General features: G+C 58.9%; 1 protein-coding gene across 35 annotated transcripts in view; it reads right to left on the bottom strand.

Moving 5' to 3' along the window:
- Positions 1 to 4,426: 4,426 nt before the first annotated feature.
- The window catches only part of LOC115849534 (collagen alpha-1(I) chain-like), a 26,546-nt gene continuing 8,186 nt past the window's right edge, over positions 4,427 to 22,786 (bottom strand). The window contains exons 2-12 of one of the 35 annotated variants that reach the window (XM_060302683.2): positions 18,068 to 18,155; positions 17,057 to 17,237; positions 15,383 to 15,560; positions 14,970 to 15,077; positions 14,069 to 14,196; positions 11,731 to 11,904; positions 11,496 to 11,562; positions 11,099 to 11,182; positions 9,720 to 9,788; positions 9,140 to 9,282; positions 4,427 to 7,345 (exon numbers count right to left, since the gene is read on the bottom strand). In XM_060302683.2, the coding sequence (XP_060158666.1) occupies positions 7,143 to 7,345; positions 9,140 to 9,282; positions 9,720 to 9,788; positions 11,099 to 11,182; positions 11,496 to 11,562; positions 11,731 to 11,904; positions 14,069 to 14,072 (744 nt within the window). In that variant the 5' untranslated portion in view covers positions 14,073 to 14,196; positions 14,970 to 15,077; positions 15,383 to 15,560; positions 17,057 to 17,237; positions 18,068 to 18,155 and the 3' untranslated portion in view covers positions 4,427 to 7,142. Of the gene's footprint in view, positions 9,515 to 9,719; positions 9,789 to 10,082; positions 11,563 to 11,730; positions 12,578 to 14,068; positions 14,197 to 14,969; positions 15,078 to 15,171; positions 17,238 to 18,067; positions 20,539 to 22,786 lie in introns of those variants that run through there. The other 34 variants (XM_060302682.1, XR_009564716.2, XR_009564703.2 and 31 more) reach the window with 34 other exon arrangements.

Raw genomic sequence — 22,786 nt, 5'->3', positions numbered from 1 at the left:
GGGGGGCGGGGAGCTTCTTCGGACTCCCGGTGGGGTCGATTCTCCTGAGTTTTGGGGACCCTGGAAGGCAGTAACTGACTTTGGCAGAGGGAGGAACACAGCCCGTCGGGTCCAGTGGCACCCTCTGCTCTGCTCCGTGGGGACCAGGTGGCTGCGTGGGGGCCAGCGTCTCGCTGGCCCTGCCTCCTTATGTGTGTGAGGGTGGCCCGCTGGCCCCTGCCGTCCCCTCGTTGGAGGTGGCCTGTTGCTCCCAGGGCCACCTCCGGTCACCAAACCGGCCTGTGGTGCCCATCCAGGCCCCAGGTGGCCACATCCAGCTCCGAGAGGGCTCACCTTGCCTTGGGCAGAGCTCTGGACTGGCCAGGGCGGCCCCTTTAGTCATCATTCCAACTGTCGGGGTGCTCACAGCGCCCCTGCCTTCCCGGGGCCCAAGTCAGGCCAGGCCAGGCGCTTCTGGGTCAGGGCCTTGTGCTGTGTGAGGGGGTCCTGTCCTCAAGGAAGGCCAGCGTGAAGAAGTAAGGCGTGTCACTGTGCTCACAGTCACCTTGTTCTCTGGAGGCCCCTGAATGTCCAGCTTCCTCGTGGACGCAGAGGTTGGGGGTTGTGGGGACGTGCGGGGCTTGCTCTTGGGGCACTGCCCCGGCCCCATCGCGGCCGTGCTGGTCACTGCCCCAGGAGGGGTGCTGGCTGCAGTCGTCACAGGGCAGGAGGGGTGTCGTGGGCCTGGAAGTGCTCTCTTCAGTGGGCTGGGCAGAGCCAGTGGCTGGGACCTCAGTGGGTTTGCAGGGCCGTGCCTGTCGTGTGGCCCTGCGGGTGGCCCAGGCAGGTGTTGAAGCAGAGAGGACCCAGCATTCCGGCTCAGAGCCGATGTCTGGGGGCCACTTGCCTGTGGCCTCGTGGTTCACTGAGAGGCTCGGGAGGGAATTCCGTCACTGTGGCTGCAGCCGATCCTGAGGACTGTCCTGGGCTGGGGACAGGCAGGCCAGACTCGGAGCCTCCGGGGCCCCCAGCGGGAGGCCTGAGGCCGTGGCCCCCTCGTGCCACTGCTCCTTGGCCTTCAGGATGGCCGGGCCGGGCGAGGGGCTGGGCTGCTCGTGCTGGGCAGGTGGGCCAGGGAGAGCCAGCCCATCTTCTCCGGGGAGCGTCTTGATGCCGGGAGGGGTAAGGGGAGGCCTGGGGGCTGGGGCAGGTCGCTCCAGGCCCAGGGGCCTCGTGGGGAACTCTTCAGGTTTTGCTGGAAATGTCCAGGCCAGGCCAGCTTCCCGACCAGGCCGTCCGGCCTGCGCAGGGTGGGCCGGTGGGGCCCTGCATGGCGGCCCCAGCCCAACACTGGAAACAGCTCGCCAGGCCGCCGACCGCTGGCTGTCCTGATGCCCAGCCCTGGCCTGGCCGGCCGAGTCTTAGAGCAGAAGAGCAGATGGATGGGGGTGAGGAGGAAGGCCTGGGGCTCGCCCCACCGCTCACTGCCCCAGAGGGTGACTCCGGAGGAGACTGCTACTCAGTGCCCCTGAGGGAAGCAGGTCCCACTTCGTCCTGCGTAGCTTGGCCATCGAGGCCTGCAGCTGCCTGAGCACCACGTCGTCCTCCAGGGCCCAGGCCCGGGACAGCGTGTCCTGCAGGAACTCCTGCAGGACTTCCAGGGGCAGCTTCAGGAGGCGTTCTGGGGGTGCGGATGCCATCAGGCCAGCGGGGGCCCCACCGGGAAGACTCAGCTCCCCACCCTGGGGCACCTCCCGTGGGCGGCAGCTGTGTTCTGCTGGGCACCACACCTGTAGGTCTGCTGTGCCCGGGAGAGTCATGGGCAGGGCCACTGCCAAGGGCGTGCTCCGGAGGGTGGCCTCTGGGCTCCTGTGCTGGCCAGCCTGCCTCCTCTGCGGCCTGCACACCACGTTCGGGGACCTTAAGGACTGTGTACACCATGGCCGTCGGCATGTGCTTGCTCTCCAGGATGTAGGCATCCCAGAGCTTCAGGGTCAGCGCAAAGGGGGTCTGTGGGGACAGCAGGCCCAGGAGGGGCAGCTTGAGCAGGGCACGGTGGTGGTCCCAGCACAGGGTAAGAACCCGCCACCGGCCTCCGGCCCCTGCAGTCGCCCGGGCTGCATCAGACAAGCTCCTGCAGCTCCTCATCTGGTGGGGCTCGTCCTGGTGGGGCCGTGGCTCCTGGACTCAAGGTCCTGAGGATCTGGCCAGCACGACCCCTAGTCTGGGGGCAACAGAGCCTGTCCACGCTCGGTGGGAACACCGCAGTGGAGCAGAATGCTGGCTTGCCCACCCCCGGGCTGACCCAGCCTTCTGATGGCAGCCAAAGCAGAAACGGCTGGGACTTCGAGATGCCCTGCGCCCACCAGGAGGGCTCTGGGCTGCTCCTGGACGCCCCGCGGGAGGGGCATGGCATGTCTGGGGTGTGGGGCTGGGTCCTCCCCAGGTATCAGGAGGGGTCAGGGAGCACCTCTGGGACTCAGCCTCCTGGGCAGCCTTGCCCGGTCGACGGAGCACTGCAAGAACCACCGGATGGTGTCAGTGCCCGTGGACGTCTGCTCCTCACCCTGATGGAGGGCACGGGCTCGGGGCCTGCGTGCTCGGCTGGAAACGCGCTCGCCGCTCACCCCCCCCACCCCCGCCTCGGGAGAAGGAGAATGAAGCCTGAACCACTGGATGGTGTCAGCGCCCGTGGATGTCTGCTCCTCATCCTGATGGAGGGCACGGGCGCAGGGCCTGCGTGCTCGTCAATGCCCGTGGACGTCTGCTCCTCAGCCTGATGGAGGGCACGGGCGCAGGGCCTGCGTGCTCGTCAATGCCCGTGGATGTCTGCTCCTCATCCTGATGGAGGGCACGGGCTCAGGGCCTGCGTGCTCGGCTGGAAATGAGCTCGCCGCTCACCCCCCCCAACCCCCCCTCGGGAGAAGGAGAATGAAGCCTGCAGGAGGCCAAGCCCCTGCGGTGGCTGTGGGACGGCGCCTCTGTGCGGGGGCGGGGGCGATGCATCTACTCACCAGGTGTCCTTGCAGCTGGGGGAGGGCTCTGCCTAGAATGTGCTCTTCGTGGGCCTGGAGTCTCAGCAGTTTTGGGAACCCCGGGATGGAGAAGCCCGAGGAGCCCCCGGACCCCCACAAATCAGAGCCGTGTCCAGTGAGGGTGGAGTACCGCAGGCGCCCCCGGCGGTGACCCCAGCGTGCAGGGCCCTCCTGAGCCCTGGCTGGACACGCCCTTCCCAGGCAGGACAGCCTGTGAGGCCGGGGCGGCCGGGGCAGAGGCCCTGCTCCCGGAGGCCCAGCTTGGCTGGCACCCTGGGCTGAGGGGTGGGCAGGCGTCCGGCCCTGGCGCTTGCCCTGGCCGCAGCGGGGGGTGGGGGACCCGGTACAGAGGGACAGGGAGTGCAGCCCACGGGGTGGGTGACGGGGGTGTGCCTGGCCCTCTCCCAGGCTTGGCAGCCAGGCTGGGGGCACGGGAGGGGGTGTTGCTGCCGCCGGGGCTTCGTCTGGCCGTGGGCTCGGAGGGCGCTGGGGGGTGGCAGGTGTGAGGCAGAAGGACCAGCAGGGAAGGGAGAGTTGCCTGGACGAGGCCGGGATTGAGGGCCGTGGCTCTAGGACCCAGAGGGCAGCACGGGGAGCCCGTGCCCTTCGCTGATGGGGACATAGACTGGGCCCAGGTCCCCGCCAGCCCACTGCTGGGGGAGCTCTGCAGGGAGACCCCTGGCCCTGATGCACTCCAGCTGTCCTCGGTGGTCACCTACCATGCATGGCATGTTTCTCGTCAGTCATCAGCTGGACCAGCGCCCAGAAGGCGTCCTCCTCACCCAGGAACGTCAGCAGGATCGCCATGACCTGGCTTATGCCCTGGCAGTGTCCACCTCTTGCAAGAGCCAGATGTGCATGGAGGACCCACCTGGAGGCCTCTTCTGCCCCCTCCACACTACCACCTCAGCTCCTGGATGGGCTCCCGCCTGGCCGAGCTCACACTGCCCTGGAGGGGCCCCCTGAGATGCCCTGTGGGCTGGAGAGCCCCTGAGCAAGCTAGGCGCCAGCACCACAGCAGCCCCAAGCCGGAGGCTCTGGGCGCCGTCCTGGGTCCCCTTTCCCAGACGAGGCGAGGGAGGCGATGGGGCCCGGCACAGTCTGGAGGTCCTGCCGTGAGGTCAGGCTTGGGGGGCCTGACCTGGGAGAGCACAAGGCCAGGGGGCTGGCCCAAGACCCCACTGTGGGCAGCCCGTGGGGTCCTCTCAGCTGGTATTCCTCGAGGGAATGTTCTGGAAAGAGCAGGTAGAGCAGAGCTGCCTCCCTGGGGGCCCCACAAGAGTTCTGATTACTGGGAACCTTCATCCCTGCCAAGTTTCTGATTAATAATACAGCATTTTTAGGATCAAAACTCGAGTTTCAGGGGTAAAGTCTACATGCAATGAAATATAAATATCCCAGGTGTACAGTTTGACAAGTTTTTATTTTCTTTATTTTTTCTGTTGGCACACATCACAGTTCAGTCTCGGGGATGTACAGCCCCTTGGGTTTTCACACACGGGCGAGGCCGCCGCATCCATGCTCCGGCCTAAGATCCCACCCCGTTAGCCCTGGCGGCCGCTGACCCTCCCCCTCCCGGGGCTGTGCTTTTTCCAGAACGCCCTGTGAGTGGAATCACATGTGGGTCTGGATTCCTTCACTTGGCAAAATATGTCTAAGACTCATCCATGCTGTTGAGTGAATCAATAGCTTCTTCCTTTGTGTTCCTGAATTAAAGTCCATTTCATGGAATCCCCCAGTTTATCCATTCCCTCGATGAAGATGATCTTGGTTGCTTCCAGTTTTTAACGATCACGAACAGAGCAGTGAATATTGCATGCAGGTTTTATGTGGGTTTAAGTTTTCAGCTCATTTGGGTAAATACCAAGGAGCATCATTGCTGATCACATGGTGAGAGTATATGTAGTGGGGTTTTTTTGACTGCATTGGGTCTTCATTGCTGCAGCACGTGGGCCCTAGAGCACACGGGCTTCAGTAGTTGTGGCTCGTGGGCTCTAGAGTGCAGGATCAGTAGTTGTGGTGCACAGGCTTAGTTGCTCCGCGGCATGTGGGATCTTCCTGGGCCAGGGATGGAACCCGTGTCCGCTGCATTGGCAGGTGGATTCTTAACCACTGCGCCACCAGGGAAGCCCAATATGTGTAGTTTTGTAAGAAACCACCCAACTGTCCCCCACAGTGGCTACACCATTTGCATCCCCACCAGTGCTGGGTGAGAGTTCCTGTTGCTTCACATCCTTACCAGCACTTTGGTTCTTATTCTGCCTGAGTCCTTAATTAGATATATGATTGGCAAATATTTTCTCCCACTCTGTAGCTTTTTCATTCTTTTAACAGTGTCTTTTGCAGAATGAAAGTTTTACATTTAGATATAGTTCTTTCTCTCATAGGTGTCTTCTGTCTCACCTAACCGGCCTCTTTCCCAGTGTCCATGGCCTCACCCCATCCTGGCGTTCTGGTTTTCTAATGCAACAAGTGAGTTGCCCTGCAAACAAGCCAGAGGTTTAAGATGGAACCAGAAGTTGGGACACAGCCGTGTTTCCTCATTTGTGTATCCAGTAGGCTGTGTTCTCAGACAGCAGTGGCTGGGCCTGAAGCCTAAGATATTTACGATGTGGTGCATTATAGGAAACCTCCCTGATTCTGTGCCCAGGTCTGCAGATGGGCAGGGGTGGTGGGTTGGTGGGGCCCACCAGGCTTATCCTCACACCCTGGGCTCCTGTCTGCGTGAGGCCTGCAGCCTGGGGGCTGTGGGGTGATGGAGGTTCTGAGGGCCAGTGGCGGCTGACTCGCCCTGGGCCCGGCCTTGGAGGTCAGCAGAGACACAGCCACGCTCTGGGCCGAGGCAGGCATGGGGCTTCCCAGCTTCGGGCCCGTGGAGTCTCCTCGGTAGAGGAATCTTGTCATGAGAGGAGCGTGGGAGGTCCAGGGCGACCACTCGGGCAGCACAGCCCACGCCTGCCTTGATGCTCCCGGCGCCGTCTTGGCCAGACCCCTCTTCTCTCCGGGGTCAGGGCTCTGAAGAGCATCTCTTGGTCCAGAGCGAGCTTGATCTGTTGGCTATTCATGTACGCCCCGAACCTGTCACGGCAGAACCTGCTCTCCTGCCCACCCACAAGTTCTCCCCGGCCGGCAGGGTCTTTGCGCCATACCCAGTTACCAAGATTGGAACAGGTTGTTCAGAAAGGAGTGAAGCGTTGGGAGACCCGATATTAGGGCTCCCACTAGGGCTGGATATTAGGGGATTACAGTAAATGCTTCAGGTGTAGCAACAGGGTCAAGGGCACGCATAAGAATCCCTGTGTCTTCGTGTCCCGTCCCGTCCCCACCCCCCCGCAAAATCCCACTCAGCTTTGTGATCTTAGTTCCCCAACCAGGGTTCAAACCCTGGCGCTCGGCAGTGAAGGTGCCGAGTCCTAACCATTGGACCGCCAGGGAGTTCCCAAGAATCCAGTTTTTTTTGTGTGTTTTTTTTTTGCGGTACGCGGGCCTCTCACTGTTGTGGCCTCTCCCGTTGCGGAGCACAGGCTCCGGACGCGCAGGCTCAGCGGCCATGGCTCACGGGCCCAGCCGCTCCGGGGCATGTGGGACCTTCCCGGACCAGGGCACGAACCCGCGTCCCCTGCATCGGCAGGCGGACTCTCAACCACTGCGCCACCAGGGAAGCCCAAGAATCCCTGCTTTTAAAATGCATACTGAGAACCTAGGGACGGGGTGAGGCCAGACATCTTGGGTTCTCTGTAAAACACCTGTGCTGGTCAAGTGTGTGGTGAACGCAGGACACAGGACAGGACAGTGTCGCTAGTGTTGGACCTGGGTGATGGAATTTGGGGGTTCGTCACACTTTTAAAAATTAAATGATGGAAATTGTCTAAAAGAGCAGAAATATATAACTAAAAACATCAAGATGGGGCGTCATTTTGACCCCGCCGACCCGCATTCGTTCCATTCGTTCCCCTGGGCTCGGGTCCAGCCTGGTCTCTGGTGCCTGGAGCCCCTCACCTCCCGCGGGGCCCTCTGGGGCCTGTTGAGCCAGTCCAGACCGGTCCCCACTCTCCCCGCGCGCCCCCCGCCCCGTGCCCCACACCACCGCCCTCGTTCCTCACGTGCCCACTCGCGCCCCCTCGAGGCTCAGGCGGCACCGCCAGGCCGGGGGCCGGGCACCCGCCATCCCAGCTTCAGACCCAGGCCCACGCCTCCCCCCGCGGGGCCCCGGGGACCCACTTGATGCCGTAGCGCTCCCGGAACATGATGCGGTTTCGGAAGGCGCGGTTCCCACCCAGGTCGATCTGCTTTAGGTCCTGGGAGTACAGCCGGGCCTGCGGTTTCGGGCTCTGTGGGCGGGGCCAAGGGGCGGGGCAGGCGTCAGGCGGAGCCCGGACCCACGACCACCACCGCCGGACAGAGCGCACGCTGCGAGGAGGCTGGCGGGAGCTGAGCTGTTTCTGCAGAAGCCTCACTGTGCGCATTTCTGAAGCCAGGGCGGGTCACGAGTGACGCCCACGTCCAAGGTCCAGACCCCCGCCCTTTAGGGAGGCACCGTCCAGGCCAGCTGGACCCCTCCTCCGCCCGCTGCATGCGGCCTCCCAGGATGACAGCGCCCCAGGGAGGCGGCTCCCAGGTGCGTGGGGAGGCGGAGAGGGCGGTTGGGCCTCTGTTCCTTGACCCCCGCCGGAGTCCCACCGCCAACAGGCGGGGACACGAGGGGTGAGGCGGGGCGAGGCGGGGCAAGGCGAGGACAGTAAGGGCGGCTCACTGCCTTGTTTCCCAAGAGTGAATCTGGCACCAGCCCGACTCAGGGTCCCCGGGGACGGGGACGGGAGGGCTGCTGGGGGCTCGGGCTCCCAACAGCCAGACGCTAAAACAGTCCATGAGGAATGCAGAGCCCCGCGGCCCTGACACCCCCCCTCTCAGACCCCTGGTTAAGAAGGCGAAAAACATATCCTTGGGGCTCCCCTTAGGCCTAACAGACATGCACGGTTCCCGTTTCAGAACTCTTTACGTTCATACGGAGGGACATTCTTGATCTCTGTATGTATCTGCCCTGTTTCCGGGGGCCCTCTGAGAGCTTCCGGACTGAGCGTGACGCTGGCTGTAGTCCCACAGTTAGTGGGTGTCCGCCACATTTTTAGCCTCGTAGGTTACTGTCACATTTCCCCTACTGGTCTTACTTGGTCTGGGTACACAGAGCGCCCTCCCCGGGCAATGTGACCTGGGGGTGCCCTCGGTGGAGAGGGGGTGCTGGGCGGTGGGAACAGGCCAGGTGTAGGGACCTCTCTGGGGCGATGGGAAAAGACCTGCTTCTTGTCCGGATTCAGTCCTTCTGTTCAGCTGAATGCAGGCCTGTCGTTCATCTGGTTTGGCTTTGCTTTCTCCTTTCATGGCTTCTGTGGGTGTCTCCTTGCTCTTTTCCCCCTGGTTTCTATCCCTTGCTGTGTGACTCTGTCCCCCCAACTGTCTAGGAGGGCTTAGTTTGATTCCAGGTGGCATGTGTCCGTATCTGGACACAGTGTCTGCACTAGGCCAAGTGGGATGGGCAGCAGGGGGGTGGGTGGGGCCTTCCAGGCAGGTGGGCCTCGGGGCCTGCAAGCCTGGGAGGTGCCAGGAAAGTGCTGGGGATGGGCAAGGGGTCCCTGAGGCCCAGCCCCCCAAGCTCCTGATGTCCTGGCCTGTTGGTGCGGCCCCCGCACAGGTGGAGGGGCCATACCTGGTCGTCCCTTTAAAAAAAAAAAAAAACTTATTTATTTATTTTTGGCTGCACTGGGTCTTCGTTGCTGCGTGCAGGCTTTCTCTAGCTGTGGCGAGCGGGGTCTACTCTTCGTTGTGGTGCGCGGGTCCTTGTTGCAGTGGCTTCTCTTGTGGAGCACGGGCTGTAGGCGCACGGGCTTTAGTAGTTGTGGCATGCAGGCTCAGTAGTTGTGGCTCGCGGCTCTAGAGTGCAGGTTCAGTGGCTGTGGCGCACGCGCTTAGTTGCTCCACAGCATGTGGGATCTTCCCGGACCAGGGCTTGAACCCATGCCCCCTGCATTGGCAGGCGGATTCTTAACCACTGCGCCACCAGGGAAGCCCTGGTATTTCCCTTTGTTCTCCACCTTCACCTTCTCCATGTCCAACAGCAGAGACCGTACCTGACCTTGCACCTGTGGGGGGATTCCTTTGTAGACCCGCCGGCGCATCTCCGGGAGAGAAGCCAGCTGTGAGACAGGTGCAGGGGATGCCAAGGAGGTGAGAGAGCGAGAGGCGTCTGGAGGATGCTCCGGAGGGGCTGGGTCTGCCGCAAGTAAGAGCGGGCCGTGGCCCCGCTGCTCCCTTCCTGCGGGGTCCCCGGCTGGGCTGGCTGCGGCCCTGGCATCAGACTCTCCCCGGGCCTTGTGGGGCACCCAGCCCAGCACCCTTCAGGGTCAGGATGCTCAGCTTGCTACCTTCTCGCCACCCTGGTATTTACTCCAATCCCTCAGCATCTTCACCCACTTGTCAGCTCGCCCGATCTCCTGGGCTTTTTGCTGGAAAATGGGAAATGGTGGTGCTGGCCCAGCTGCCAGCTTCCTAGGGTGGCCCTGATGGGCGTGACCTCAAAAGCGCCAGGAAGGGCGCAGACCCCTCAGCCCGAGGACCCCTTGACGGCTCTGGGGTCAGGGCGGCAGGGAACCGAAGCTGCACCCACGACGTCCTCCCCCCTCCCGCCGGTGCAGCATGGATGGCTCTTACCCTCGCTGAGTGGGTGCTGCAGCCGCTGATGCTGAGGCCCTGGGTGCTGAGGCTACGCAGCTCCCCTGACTGGAAGGCAAGAGAAGCAGAGCGTGAGGACCTGCACCCGGCCGGGTGCCCAGAAGGCCCCACCTGCCCCCATCAACCCCCAGGTGTCAGCCCAGGAGACTGCGGAGGGGAGGGCTGACCCCAGGAGGGTGCTGGCTCAGGGATGGGCTGCGTCCCACAGCAGCCCCAGGAGGTGCCCCACCTCCTGCCGATGCTGGTCACCCGCTCTGTTCCATGCCCTCCCGGCCCCTGCCCTGCTGGAGCGCAGAGGCCCCCGCTCAGGGCTCTCAGGTGAGTTGCTCCCCAGGGCCTCACCCTGCTCCAGAGTGGATGCCTCCGTCCAGGTGAGTCACTCCCCAGGGCCTCACCCTGCTCCAGAGTGGACGCCACCGTCCAGGTGAGTCGCTCCCCAGGGCCTCACCCTGCTCCAGAGTGGACGCCTCCGTCCAGGAGCCCAGCACCCTTAGCCCTGCTGCAGACCAGCTCCGTCCAGGTACATGCACGTCTTCTCCTCTCTCCCCCACCGTGGCCCGGCCCGGCCTTCTACCCCGAGTCTCCTCCCAGCCCCAGACCGAGGGGTCAGGTCGTCTTCAGCTGCAAACTCCACCTGCGTCTGTCTCCTTCCCGTGAGCTTCTGAGGCCGGTCCTGCCTGCTCCCCCTGCCCGTCCCTCCAGCGCCTGAGGCCACACCTCTCACTGTCCTCTGGGCCAGAGCCTCGGAGACCTGTGGGCCAGGCGCGCCTCACCCTGTGGCCACGCTCTGCAGAGTCTGCTAACCAGGCTGAGCCTCCCTCTGACCTCGGAGGCAGAGGCCAGGGCCAGGCATGGAGGCCACGCGGCTGAGGCCCAGGCCTGGACCAGCGCCCAGCCCTGCCCCCGCCGCCTCCCCGAGTCCTCTCAGCTCCAGCCCAGTGCAGACCCTGACCCGCCGTGGCCACCAGGGGTCGAGGCCCTGAGCTGGGGCGATGGGTCCCGCCTCCAGAGAGGTCTTTCTGCAAAAGGAAACCTGCCCCGAGATGGGAAGGAGGGGCATCCTGATGCCTCATGGCAGAAAACGTAGCCTGTCGGCAACTTTGTACAGCGAGCGGTCAGCATCTTCCCCGGGTTCCACTGGAGCCCCTGCCTGGCCCTGAAACCCACAGAGGCCAGAGGTGTGGCCAAAGGAGGGGCAGGACACCTCCCCTGCCCTGCGTCCCAGGAGCACAGCACGAGACCCACCTGCCCGAGTGGGAGCTGCTCGTACCTGGCTAGGATCCTGCCTGGGCCACCTGGTCCCACTGGCTGTGACCGCCACCCAGGCCATACCCGCCCCTCCGGGTGAGGATACCCACCTGGGTTCCGCCTTCTCAGCCTTGGCCGGGATCCCCGCCTGGAACATAACTGTTCCTGCTGCTGTGGCTCCCACTGGGCCGCACCTGCGCATACCTGGCAATGGGCCCCACCTGGGCCTCACCCGCCCCTCCTTGGCTCTGATCCCACCAGGGACATATCTGCTTCTGCTGGCTGTGCTTCCCCACCTGTGCTTCCCCACCTGGGCCTCACCTGCTGCTGGTGACTACGATCCTTACCGGGGCTGTACCTGCTCCGACTGGTGACGATACCCACTTGGGCCTCACCTGATCTACCTGCTCTGATCCCCGCCGGGCCTCACCTGCCTGTCCTTGGCTCTGATACCTGCCTGGGCTGCACCTGCTCTTCGTGTTCACCGTCTGCCGGGGTCTCACCTACTTGTGTTTGGCTGTTATTTCTGCTCGTTCCAGGGCCAGCAGGGTCTCCGGCTTCTCCATGTGCGACGCTGCAAGACAAAAATATCCAAATATCCCAGTGTGCTAAAGAGCTTCAGAGAGCCAGCAAGTTGAAGTTGGCTCCTTGTCGGCAGCTCCCCTGTCTGTCTGATGAGGGGAGAAAACCACGCCGCCGGGGTGGCGGGTCATGGCTCGCACCCACACCTCGTAACACTTACTTCCGCTTCCAGACTCCCCTCCGAGCCGCCTGGGAAATCCTGTCACAGTGAGGTGATGAGGGGCAAGCAGGGGGCCAGGAGGCCCAGGCGAAGTGCTGAGCTGCGCAGTGAGCTGCGATCCTGGCCTTGGGCGCTGAGCAAAGGAGAGGGTGGCTGCCGGCTGCAGAGGGGCTCCTGCGGGAATCACAGTTTGCTCGAGCATCAGAAGCACGAGCAACACGGGACTTCCCTGGCGGCCCAGCGGTTAGGACTCTGTGCCTCTACTGCAGGGGCACGGGTTCCATCCCTGGTCGGGGAACTAAGATCTCACATGCTGCATAGCATGGCCACACACACAACAAATAAACAAGTAAAAAAGCACGAGCAACAGAAAAAAATTGATAAACTGGACTTTATCATCACGAAAAACTTCTGTGCTTCAAATGACACCATCAAGAAAGTGAAAAGACACACAATGAATAAAAAGATTTGTGAATCACCTATCTGATAAGGGGCCTAGTATACAGAATATATAAAAACTCCGAACTCAATCAAAAGAAGTAGACCAATTAGAAAATGGACAGAGGACATAGATAGACCTTTCTCCGAAGTCTACCCAGCTTCAGAGACAAGGCCACGGGACACACCACTCCTCACCCACGGAATGGCTATCACCAGTAACACAAGGATGCGGAGAAATTAGAACCCTCCTGTATTGGGGACAGGAAATACTGATCCGGGCTACAACATGGATAGAGATGATGCTCAGTGAAAGAAATTGGATACAAGAGACCACAGTGATCCCATTGATCTGAAACGTCCAGCATCGCCAGATCCGTAGAGACAGAAACTCGACCAGTGGTCTCCAGGGCTGGGGGAGGGGCTGGGGGGTTCTCTGCTGACGGATACGAGACTTTGTTACGAGGTGGCGAAATGTGGACACAGTGGTGATGGTTGCACAACTTTGTAAATACTCTGAAAACCACTGATCGGTGTATTTTAACAGCTAAATTTAGTGATGTGTGAATTGAAGAAAAAGAGCTCTCTGAGCCCGATTCCCCACAGTCTCAGCCCCAGGAGACCCTGAAGGTGGCAGGGGCGCTCCTGGTCAAGGGCGGCCCTGGGCTCCTGCCCACTAGGCTCCTCCCAGGACCGGGCGCCCACCCAGGATGGCCCCACTCGGGAAGCAGAGCAGGGACTGGGGACCGGGGGTCTCTAGGACGAGATCCTCACACCTACTCCAGCTGACTGAACTCAAAGCTTGTGCTGGCTGGTGAATCAGCTCAGACGACACCGCAGCTGATCAGGAGGGTGTGGCTTGGGGAGAGGAGGACATGTTTGACCTCAGGCAGCCTCTGTGCTGCTGAGACCGTCTCTAGGTCCACAATTCTGAACAAGGCGATGGGGGAAGGGCCTCACGGTCCCCATTCACGCAGAGGGACCCACTCGTTCCTGGACACTTGCAGAAGGCCCAGCCCATCGGGAACACGGCTGGGATGTGTTGGGCCAGTGACACGTCAAGAGGACTTGGGACAGGGCACTGCTCAGGATGAGGCCCTGTGTCCCAGCCCGGCCCACAGCCCGAACACAAACGTCCTCACCTGGCAGTGCCCCTGATCTGGGGCACGATGGACAGGGTACTTCGAGGACGCAGGGCACAAGCACAGGGCTTGGAGAGGGCGCCGGGCTGTGGGGCTTCCGAAGCTCTGAGCACCTCTCCGCACCCTGCCCTGCTCCGCTCGCCTCCCCTCCATCCACACGCCTCCCCTCCCCTCCCTCGCACCCCTAGCCTTCACCCTTCACCTCCTCCTGCACCCTCCCCTCCTGCCCGCTTCTTGCATCCCTTCTCCATCCTTCCTCCTCCTCTGTCCCCACTGGCCACTCGCCTCCACCCTTCCTTCCGCATTCTCCCCATTTCCCGACACCCAGACCTACTCCTCAGCCACTCAGCCACTCTCCCCTACTGCTCCTGCGTCCCACCGCCCTCCATCTTTCCTGTCCTTCCCCCTCTTCCTGTCTTACCTCCTCCTCCCTCCGTCACCCTGCATGCACCTCCCCACTGGCTCTGTCTTCTATCTGTCTCCCCCTGCTCTTCCTCCCGCATCCTCTCTACCCCCTCCTGCTGTCCTTCCTCCTCCTCTGGGCCAGGTGTCTAAGCTCTGACCTCGGGCTCCTCACGTGGACATGGGCACCTCTGGCAGCAGCCCTCCCCCCACGGAGGCAAAAGGGGCTGCAGGGGCCTGGCCCAGGGTCAGTGGGGTGGGGTCCGAGTCAGCTTGGCTGGAGCCAGAGAGGACGGAGGCACCCACCCATGGGCCTCTGTCCCCACTGTGGCCACAAGAGACGAGGTGATGCTTACCCATCTGACCTCTTGCTGCTGGGAGATGTGCCTCCTCGATGGAAATGCACCCAGGGACGGGGCAGGAGAGATGGAGCTGGGCAGGTGAGGGCCAGAGAAGGTCAGGGACCCCGGGGGCCTCCAAACACCTACGGACACGAAGAAGAGTGGGTGCCAGGCAGCGGGTGGAACTGTGGGGTCACTGCCATTCCAACCCACAATGGGCCTCACGTCATTGGTCAGGGTTGGCACTGAGCCTTTCCCTCTAAGGGGTCTTGCCTTTGGAGGAGGGTCTTGTCACCAGGCAGGGGAATGTGACCAGGGTCAGGTGGATTCGGGCAGGTGCTGGCTTCTGGCACACGGACCCTCAGGACCAGCCCGTCCCCAATGCCTGAGCACATTCCCCCATCCCTCACCCTGCTGGCTACCAGTGCCAGGTGGCTACTTATGCCCACCCTAAGCCTTCGCAGTCTGAGTTAAATCCCTATAGCGATTTCCACCCAGGCCTCAGCCAGCTTCTTTGAGGTTCTCTGGGTCTGACGGCCACATCAGAGGCTCACCTGGGTACAACCTTTATAGGTACCTGCACCCTAAACAAATACAGACGCTCTGGACTGGCCTGGAGCCCCTGGCTCACCCCCTGCTCTTCCTCCCGCATCCTCTCTACCCCCTCCTGCTGTCCTTCCTCCTCCTCTGGGCCAGGTGTCTAAGCTCTGACCTTGGGCTCCTCACATGGACACGGGCACCTCTGGCAGCAGCCCTCCCCCCACAGACCGATTACGTGGCTGGATGCGCCCGGCCCATGGTCAATGCTGGGGGGTCAGCGTCGTCTTGGCCGCATCCCAGGAAGGATGGAACCGCCCATCTGGTGACCTCTACCCCCAACGTGGCCACAAGGGACGAGGGTGCAGGTGATGCTCACCTTTCCGGCCTCTCAACTGCTGGAGCGGCGCCTGGTCTCTACAGATGGACTGCGGTCGGGTCGGGCGAGGGTCAGAGCAGGTCAGAGACCACGAGGGCTCCCAACTGCCTACGGACATGAAGCACAGTGGGTGCCGGGCAGCAGGCAGAACTGCGGTGTCGCTGCCCGGGTCAGAGGTCAGGATCAGAACCGAGCCCTTTACCTCAAAGGTCTCTTGCCTTTGGGGGAGGGTCCTGTCACCATGCAGGTCTCAGCCGGGAGGCCTGGCCCTCTCCTGCCATCCCTTGGCCCATCCTCATGGAGTCCAGCCAAGCCGCCTCCAGATGGTCCTGTATCACAGTTATCCACTCCCCCTCCCACAGCATCACTGAGTGTCTTTTTCATTTACCAGTCTTCAAAGTCTTCATGATTACCTTCGAGGTGTGTCTGCTGTTAATGGCTGTGAATGTGCATTTCGTGGGTCCATCAGGATGTTATTGAAGTCCCGCACTGACGGGCACTCATGCTTTTCAGATCTGACAAATGCAGCCGGAGGGCTCCAAGCTCATGCTCTTCCCACCTGGAAACGACGCTGTCTGTCCCCTCCGTGCTCTTTGAGAAAATATTTGCAAATGAAGCAACTGACAAAGGATTAATCTCCAAAATTTACAAGCAGCTCATGCAGCTCAATAACAAAAAAACAAACAACCCAATCTAAAAGTGAGCAGAAGACCTAAACAGACATTTCTCCAAAGAAGATATACAGACTGCCAACAAACACATGAAAGAATGCGCGACATCATTAATCATTAGAGAAATGCAAATGAAAACTACAGTGAGATATCATCTCACACCGGTTAGAATGGGCATCATCAAAAAATCTACAAACAATAAATGCTGGAGAGGGTGTGGAGAAAAGGGAACCCTCTTGCACTGCTGCTGGGAATGGGAATTGATACAGCCACTATGGAGAACAGTAGGGAGGTTCCTTAAAGAACTAAAAATAGAACTACCATACGACCCAACAATCCCACTACTGGGCATATACCCTGAGAAAACCATAACTCAAAAAGAGTCATGTACCACAGTGTTCATTGCAGCTCTATTTACAATAGCCAGGACATGGAAGCAACCTAAGTGCCCATCGACAGAGGAATGGATAAAGAAGAAGTGGCGCATATATACAATGGAATATTAGCCATAAAATGGAACAAAACTGAGTTGTCTGTAGTGAGGTGGATGGACCTAGAGACTGTCATACAGAGTGAAGTAAATCAGAAAGAGAAAGACAAATACCGTATGCTAACACATATATATGGAATTTAAGAAAAAAAATGTCACGAAGAACCTAGGGGTAAGACAGGAATAAAGACACAGACCTACTAGAGAATGGACTTGAGGATATGGGGAGGGGAAGGGTAAGCTGTGACAAAGCGAGAGAGAGGCATGGACATATATACACTACCAAACGTAAAACAGATAGCTAGTGGGAAGCAGCCGCGTAGCACAGGGAGATCAGCTCGGTGCTTTGTGACCACCTAGAGGGGTGGGATAGGGAGGGTGGGAGGGAGGGAGACGCAAGAGGGAAGAGATATGGGAACATATGTATACGTATAACTGATTCACTTTGTTATAAAGCAGAAACTAGCACACCATTGTAAAGCAATTATACTCCAGTAAAGATGTAAAAACAAACAACAACAACAACAACAAAAACCATACATTTGGAAACATCTCTAAATAGTTCATGGGTCTAAGAGAAATCATAATGGAAATTAGAAATACTTAGACGTGACAATACCAACAGGCACAGGAAGGCAGCTGAAGTGTATTTCAGGAGAAATGCAGAGTCTTTACGTGTTTTAATGGAGTCACAGGAGACACCGGAAATCTGTGAGCCGCTCATGGACTCGGGAGGCTGGACGCAGAGCAGGGCAGAGCCTCGGGGTGGAGGGAAGAGGATGAAGGAGGACACAGGAGGGCCCGGGGCTGGTCCTTCCAAAGGCCTGGAGCCCACGAGCTTATCCACCGGCAAGCACTCAGCTTGGGGACCCACGGTGCGGGGACAGCCCCCGAGAGCACGGGAAGGAGGCTGCGCGTCTCCTCACCTGAGCTGCAGGGCCTGGAGGGCCGAGGCGAGAGCTGTGCCCGGGCGTCCGGGGACGCAGCCCATCTGGAGCTCCTCGCCGCCGCGGGGCGGCCTGTCCTCACAGTTGGTTTCCGCTGAGCTCATCACAAGCTGCGTGGACGTCTGCGTGTGATGCCACCAGGTGGCTGGACACTGGGGTTCTGGAGAGAGTGCGGGGGGCTGGATTTCAGGGAGGCTTTGCAAGGAGGTTATTTTTAAACTACAAGAGAGGACCCCAAGGGCCAGGCGGCCGCGGGGGGGTGCGGCCGGGGTCAGGGCTGCTGAGGAGGGGTGTTGGCGAGGAGAGGGGTGGGGGGGACGAGGGTGCAAGCCGGGGAAGGTCCAGAGGTGCAGAGGCTCCCTTCCGCCTGCTCGGTCCCTCCCAGAGGTGCCAGCATGGGCAGGAGGCCCAAGCTCCCACGTGGCAATTTCCCCGCCCAGCTTCCTGAGTCTGCTCCCTGCCGGGGTCACAGCTACAGCCAGGACAGCAGGTCCCGAGGAGATGCCTGCTGCTTCTCAACCCCTAAAACCAAGTCTAAGAGAAGAGAAGATCTCCGTGACCATCCATCCCTTCAGAGTTTCTGGTACCTGGGAAGTCCAAAGTGCCAATTAAACCAAAGGAACTCCGTCCTAGACCCCAGAGCTCTGAGGTGAGTGCGTCGCCCTGCCAGGCACCGTGTGCCACCTATCGTGGCCCTGGCGAGAGTCCAGGAACCTGGTGCCTCAAGTGTGTGAGACCCAACGAGGACAGCCCAGGCCCCAGGCACTCTCACCCCGCGTCCAGAGGCTCGGCTGCGGCTGTACGAGTACCCCCCCAGGTCACACTCTAAAGGGACAGAGTCACAAAAGAAGACTCCCTCTGCCGCCACATCTCCTGTCTCCGTCCGTCTGTCTCTCTCCATCTGTCTCTGTCTCTCTCCGTCTATCTTGAACTCCGCCAGCTGCTGGACTGAGCCCAGGTCACTCACTCTGGCCGTCAAGCCCTCATTACCTGGTCCCATGGTGCCACATCCAATTTCACTGTCCGTTCCCATCCGTGGAGCTAGCTGCATCGTTGTCACTGCCGGTAAGGACCCGCCCTGTGTCGTAAATGACGCTCGATGCCATGTCTGAGTCATGTGAGGTGGGCCTCAGCTCACCTCCCAGCCGATGCCCCGGGGGCCTGACTGGACGCGTGAGCCTTTCCCCTGGGGCTGCAGTGGGACCAGGAGTTTGCTTTCTCTGCTCCCTTCAGGGCAGCCCTATGAGTTCTAGCTGCTTCCATAAGGCAAGGAAAAGCAGACCGATTGGGAAGGAAGAAATAAAGCTCCCTCTTTGCATAGGACATGGCTGACTGTAGGAAATCTCAGCGTATCAACAAAAGCACGTGTAGAAGGACAGAGTGGGCTCAGCAAACCCACACATGCGTCAGCAGGCGCCTCCGTGCTCATAATGATCAGTCATCGCGTGGAAACCAAATGAAGACACCAACCCGGCTATAGTGACGCCCTGGAAAATAAGACACTTAGGACTGAACGTAACAAAATGTGGACAGAACTGCATGCTGAAAACTACAGAATGCTGATAAAAGAAATCAAAAGCCCAAATAAACAGAGAGACAGCATGTTCGTGGATTGGGCGACAACGTGGTAACCGTGCCAGCTCTCCCAACTTGTGTTCCGCCAAAGACCCTGCTGAGCGGATGAAAATATTTGCAAGCACATAACCCAACGAAGGGTTAGTTCCAGAACACAGAGAGCGCTCCGGAGACTCAACAGTAAAGCAGATATTCCAGTTAGGGAGCGGGCAAAAGACACAGCTGGACGCCTCCCTGAAGACGGGCACAGCTGGCGAAGAAGCTCGAGGAAGGACGCCCATGTCATCAGCCGTGAGGGAAGGCAGCTCGGAGCCACGCGAGATGCCCTCCACAGCCATCAGACTGGCTAAGGTAAAACAGGGACCGCGGCCCGGGGACAGGAACCTGCAAGCCCCACCCCAGCCCCGGAGCAGCCTGGCGGCTTCTCACTGGTTGAACACGACCCAGCGTCCATCCCAGGGAAATGAGAGCACAACGTTTACAGCAGCCTGGCTCCCAACAGCCCCTGAGTGGGGACGAGGCGCACACGTGGTCCAGCCCCGCCGCCGCCCTGTCGTCGGCAGCAGGGGGGCGACAGCCGCAACACAGCAGCGACTCGAACCAGCCCCGGCACATGCGTTCAGCACCCCTGTCCCCTCCTTGCCCTGGAGGCTCCGCCTCGTGGACAGGATGCCCGCGGCGCTCCGCGGAGGCACGGGCTCCGGGAGCTCCCCTGTGGGGCTGTGTCCTCACAGGCCTTTCTGTGGACAGAGGAGCCCGTCCTGCCTGCGCGTGGCGCGCTCTCCAGCGTCCGTCCTCTTCTAACTTTTCTCTACAGATTTCAACTTCCCACTGGTTGGCACAGAATTTTGGAGAGAAGTACTAATACAGTCTGAGGGATAAAAGACTTCATTCTAGACCACGTTCCCGACCGAGTTCCAGACCTCTTGAAACCACGTCTTGGCAAACAGCTGCCCAAGTGTCCTGTTTTGGAGGTAATCGCGGGCACACGGACTCCTAGTCCTTCAGTGCTGGCCACCGGCCAGACTCACTGGCCACATGGTCATGTCCTCAAACAGCGAAATAGGAGGAAAAAGACTGTCTCTCCTCCCAGGTTCTGTGTTTATAAAACCCAGCGTCCACAGCAGATATCCAACACTGACGCCTGCAGTTCTGAGGCAGAAGTAAGTCAGGCTGAGCCAGGCGCTCAAGACAAGTTTTCTATTTATAGCCTCCTGGAGAAGAGCAATGTCTCCAAAGTGAGCCGTTAGGGAAACGCAGGCTGGGAGGTCCTGAATGGCCGCAAAAGAGTGGCCCCCGAGCGGCCCTCCGTCCTGAGGTCTGGGAGCAGAGCCTCGGGCCCTCCGTCCTGAGGTCCGGGAGCAGAGCAGCCCCCAGCAGCCTGCCCAGGACGGGACGTCCGCTTCCGGGCACGGCGAGGCCGCCGCGTGCAGGACCGGCGCCCGGGGACACAAGGAGCTTTTCTCAAGTGCTCCACTGGCTCTGGTGGCCACTCTGCTCTCCAGGCGGCCTCCAGACCTCTCCTTGTGCTGCTGGTGGCCGTCCCCGCGCCCCGTCCACAGGGGGCCCTGTGCTGCCTCTCGTGGACCCTCAGCCACGTGGCGCCTTCCTGTGGGCTCCCCCTGCCACCCCGCGCCCGGGACACCATGACACCCTAAGTGTCCCTCATTCCGCTACATTTATTAACCACCTGCTATTATGTGTCCAGACCCACTGACTATGGAAACAGAGGGGGTTTTAGTCTAAAAGACCCTGTTCCTCTTAAAGGCCTCAGGGCATTTGGGCAGAACCAAGGCCCTTGTGGTTGGAGCAGACCCCACCTGGCAGGCCCCGGAGGGCACCACGGCCTGAGGTCTGACCACCTAGGAGGAGTGGGCAGGCCCCCTGGGCTCCCGATGCCCCCCCATCCCCACCCCCACCTGCACCCGCAATGTCCTCGAGCCAGGGGCCGCCATGCCTCAGTGCCCACTGAGACCCTGGGCGCCCCTGACCAGCACCTGCCCAGTTCTTGTCTTCCCCATCAGTTCCCGTTACAAGTGCCCACCCATACATGTGCATTGGCAGATACGCCCAAGTGTGATCTTTCCTGTGGTTTTAAAACCACGGCCTTGGGACTTCCCTGGCGGTCCAGTGGTTAAGACTCTGAGCTCTCGCCGCCGAGGGCCTGGGTTTGATCCCTGGTCAGGGAACTAAGATCCCACAAGCCGCACGAGGCGCAGCCAAAAAAAACCAAACCACAAAAAACCCCACGGCCTCTGCCTTTCCATTCTGTGGCTCTACACGGTGGCTTCTCCCACCTCTGCAGCAGGACCCCCTCCAAGAAAGCCCGTGAGGTGGTGTCTTATTTCTCCTGACCCACCGCCTGCATCTGCGTAGGATTCCCCTCGAGCCCGCTGCGCTTGGCCTGTGCGCACACTGGTTGCCGCTGGTTCATTACACGGCTCTTTACTACACACGGCTCTGCCCCCTCCTCACCCAGGCAGCTTCCCTGTTGCGTTCCCAGAGCGTAGAGCTTGGGGTCAGCCTCACGCGGTTCCGGGGCCATGCTAGTGGATGTCCAGTACACTCTCTGCACGGCCATCCCTGTGGCCCCGCGTTTCTGCCACCGCAGGCACAGCTAAACCCTTCTCCCTGCACCCTCAGCATGGATGCTCCTTTCTGTGGGATGGCCCAATTCCCCGGAGAGAAAGTTCTAGGTCAAAGATCATATATCATTTCAATTTTGCCAGATGCTGTCAGACTGCTTTCCAAACAACTATCCCTCTTGACAGTGCTACTAACATTAGGATACATATTTTTGCCTTTGATGGAGTTTGCTTTTCATGTCAAATCTATCAACTCCTTACCTAACTCCATGCTAGTAAGATTTTCTCCTATGTTTTAATCTAACATTTTATATTTTTAGATTTTATGTTTAGACCTATGACCCATTTAAAGTTAATCTTTGCATAAGTTATACGGTTTAGATCAAAATTCTTTTCTTTTTTCACATCAATATCCAGTTGCTCCCACACTATTTATTGAAAAGACGATTCTTTCTCTGCTGAACTGCCTTTGTACCCTTGTCAAAATCAGTTCGCCAAAGGAGTGAGGGCCTATTTCTGGGCTCTAATCTGCTCTGTCCATCTGTGTGTCTATCCTTCACCCATACCACACTGTCTTCATTACTGCAACTTCAGAGTGAGTTTTTAGGTTGGGTAATGTGATTCTCACACTTTATTCTTCTTTTTCAAAATTGTTTAAGCTATTCTCGTTTTTTCCATCTGTACATGTAAATTTTAGAATCAGCTTGTCTCTGTCTACAAAAAGTCTTGCTGGAATTGTGGTTGGAATTGTAATTAATCTGTAGATCAGTTTAAGGAGAACTGATATCTTTACTATGTTGAGTCTTTCCATTCATGAACATGGTATGCCTCTCCATTTATTTGTCTTAAAATTCTTCCTTCATATGTATAACTGAATCACTGTGCTGTACACCTGAAACTAACACAATATTGTAAATCAACTATACTTCAATTTTTAACATTAAAAAAAATAATTCTAAAAAGCTAAAAAAAATTCTTCCTTCAGGATTTTGTAGTTTTCAACATACAGATCCAGTGCATGTTTTCTGGAGATTTATACCTAGTATTTGATTTTTGGCGCTACTGTAAATGTTATTTTAAAATTTTCTGGTTTCTAATTATGATCTTTCTGTTGCGATCCTGCATGCTAAGACCTTACCAAACTTGTGAATTAGTTCTACAAGTTTTTCTTTCAGAGTCCTTGGAATTTTCTACACAGATAATCAGATCGTCAGTGAATAAAGACAGTTTTATTTCTTCCCTTCCAATCTCTGTGTTTTTATCTCCTTTTCACTGGGGTCGCTAAGACTTCCAGTATGATGTTGAATAAGGATGGTAAGAGTAGATTTCTTTGTTTTGTTCCTAATTTCAGGGGGAATATGTCCAGTTTTTGCCATTACATGTGATGTAAGCTGTAGGTTTTTGTAGATGACCCTTACTTGGTTGAGGACGTTCCCCTCTGTTCCATTTTACTGAGAGTTTTTATCATGAATGGGTGTTGGATTTTGTCAAATGCTTTTTTCACATCAATTGACATGGCGTGTGATCTTTTTCTTTAGACCATTAACAT

The sequence above is a fragment of the Globicephala melas genome, chromosome 8 (genome assembly GCF_963455315.2).
Source record: "Globicephala melas chromosome 8, mGloMel1.2, whole genome shotgun sequence".
NCBI lineage: Eukaryota > Metazoa > Chordata > Mammalia > Artiodactyla > Delphinidae > Globicephala > Globicephala melas.
Note: the sequence above shows the minus strand (reverse complement) of the source record. Positions and strands in the feature narration are given on the sequence as shown.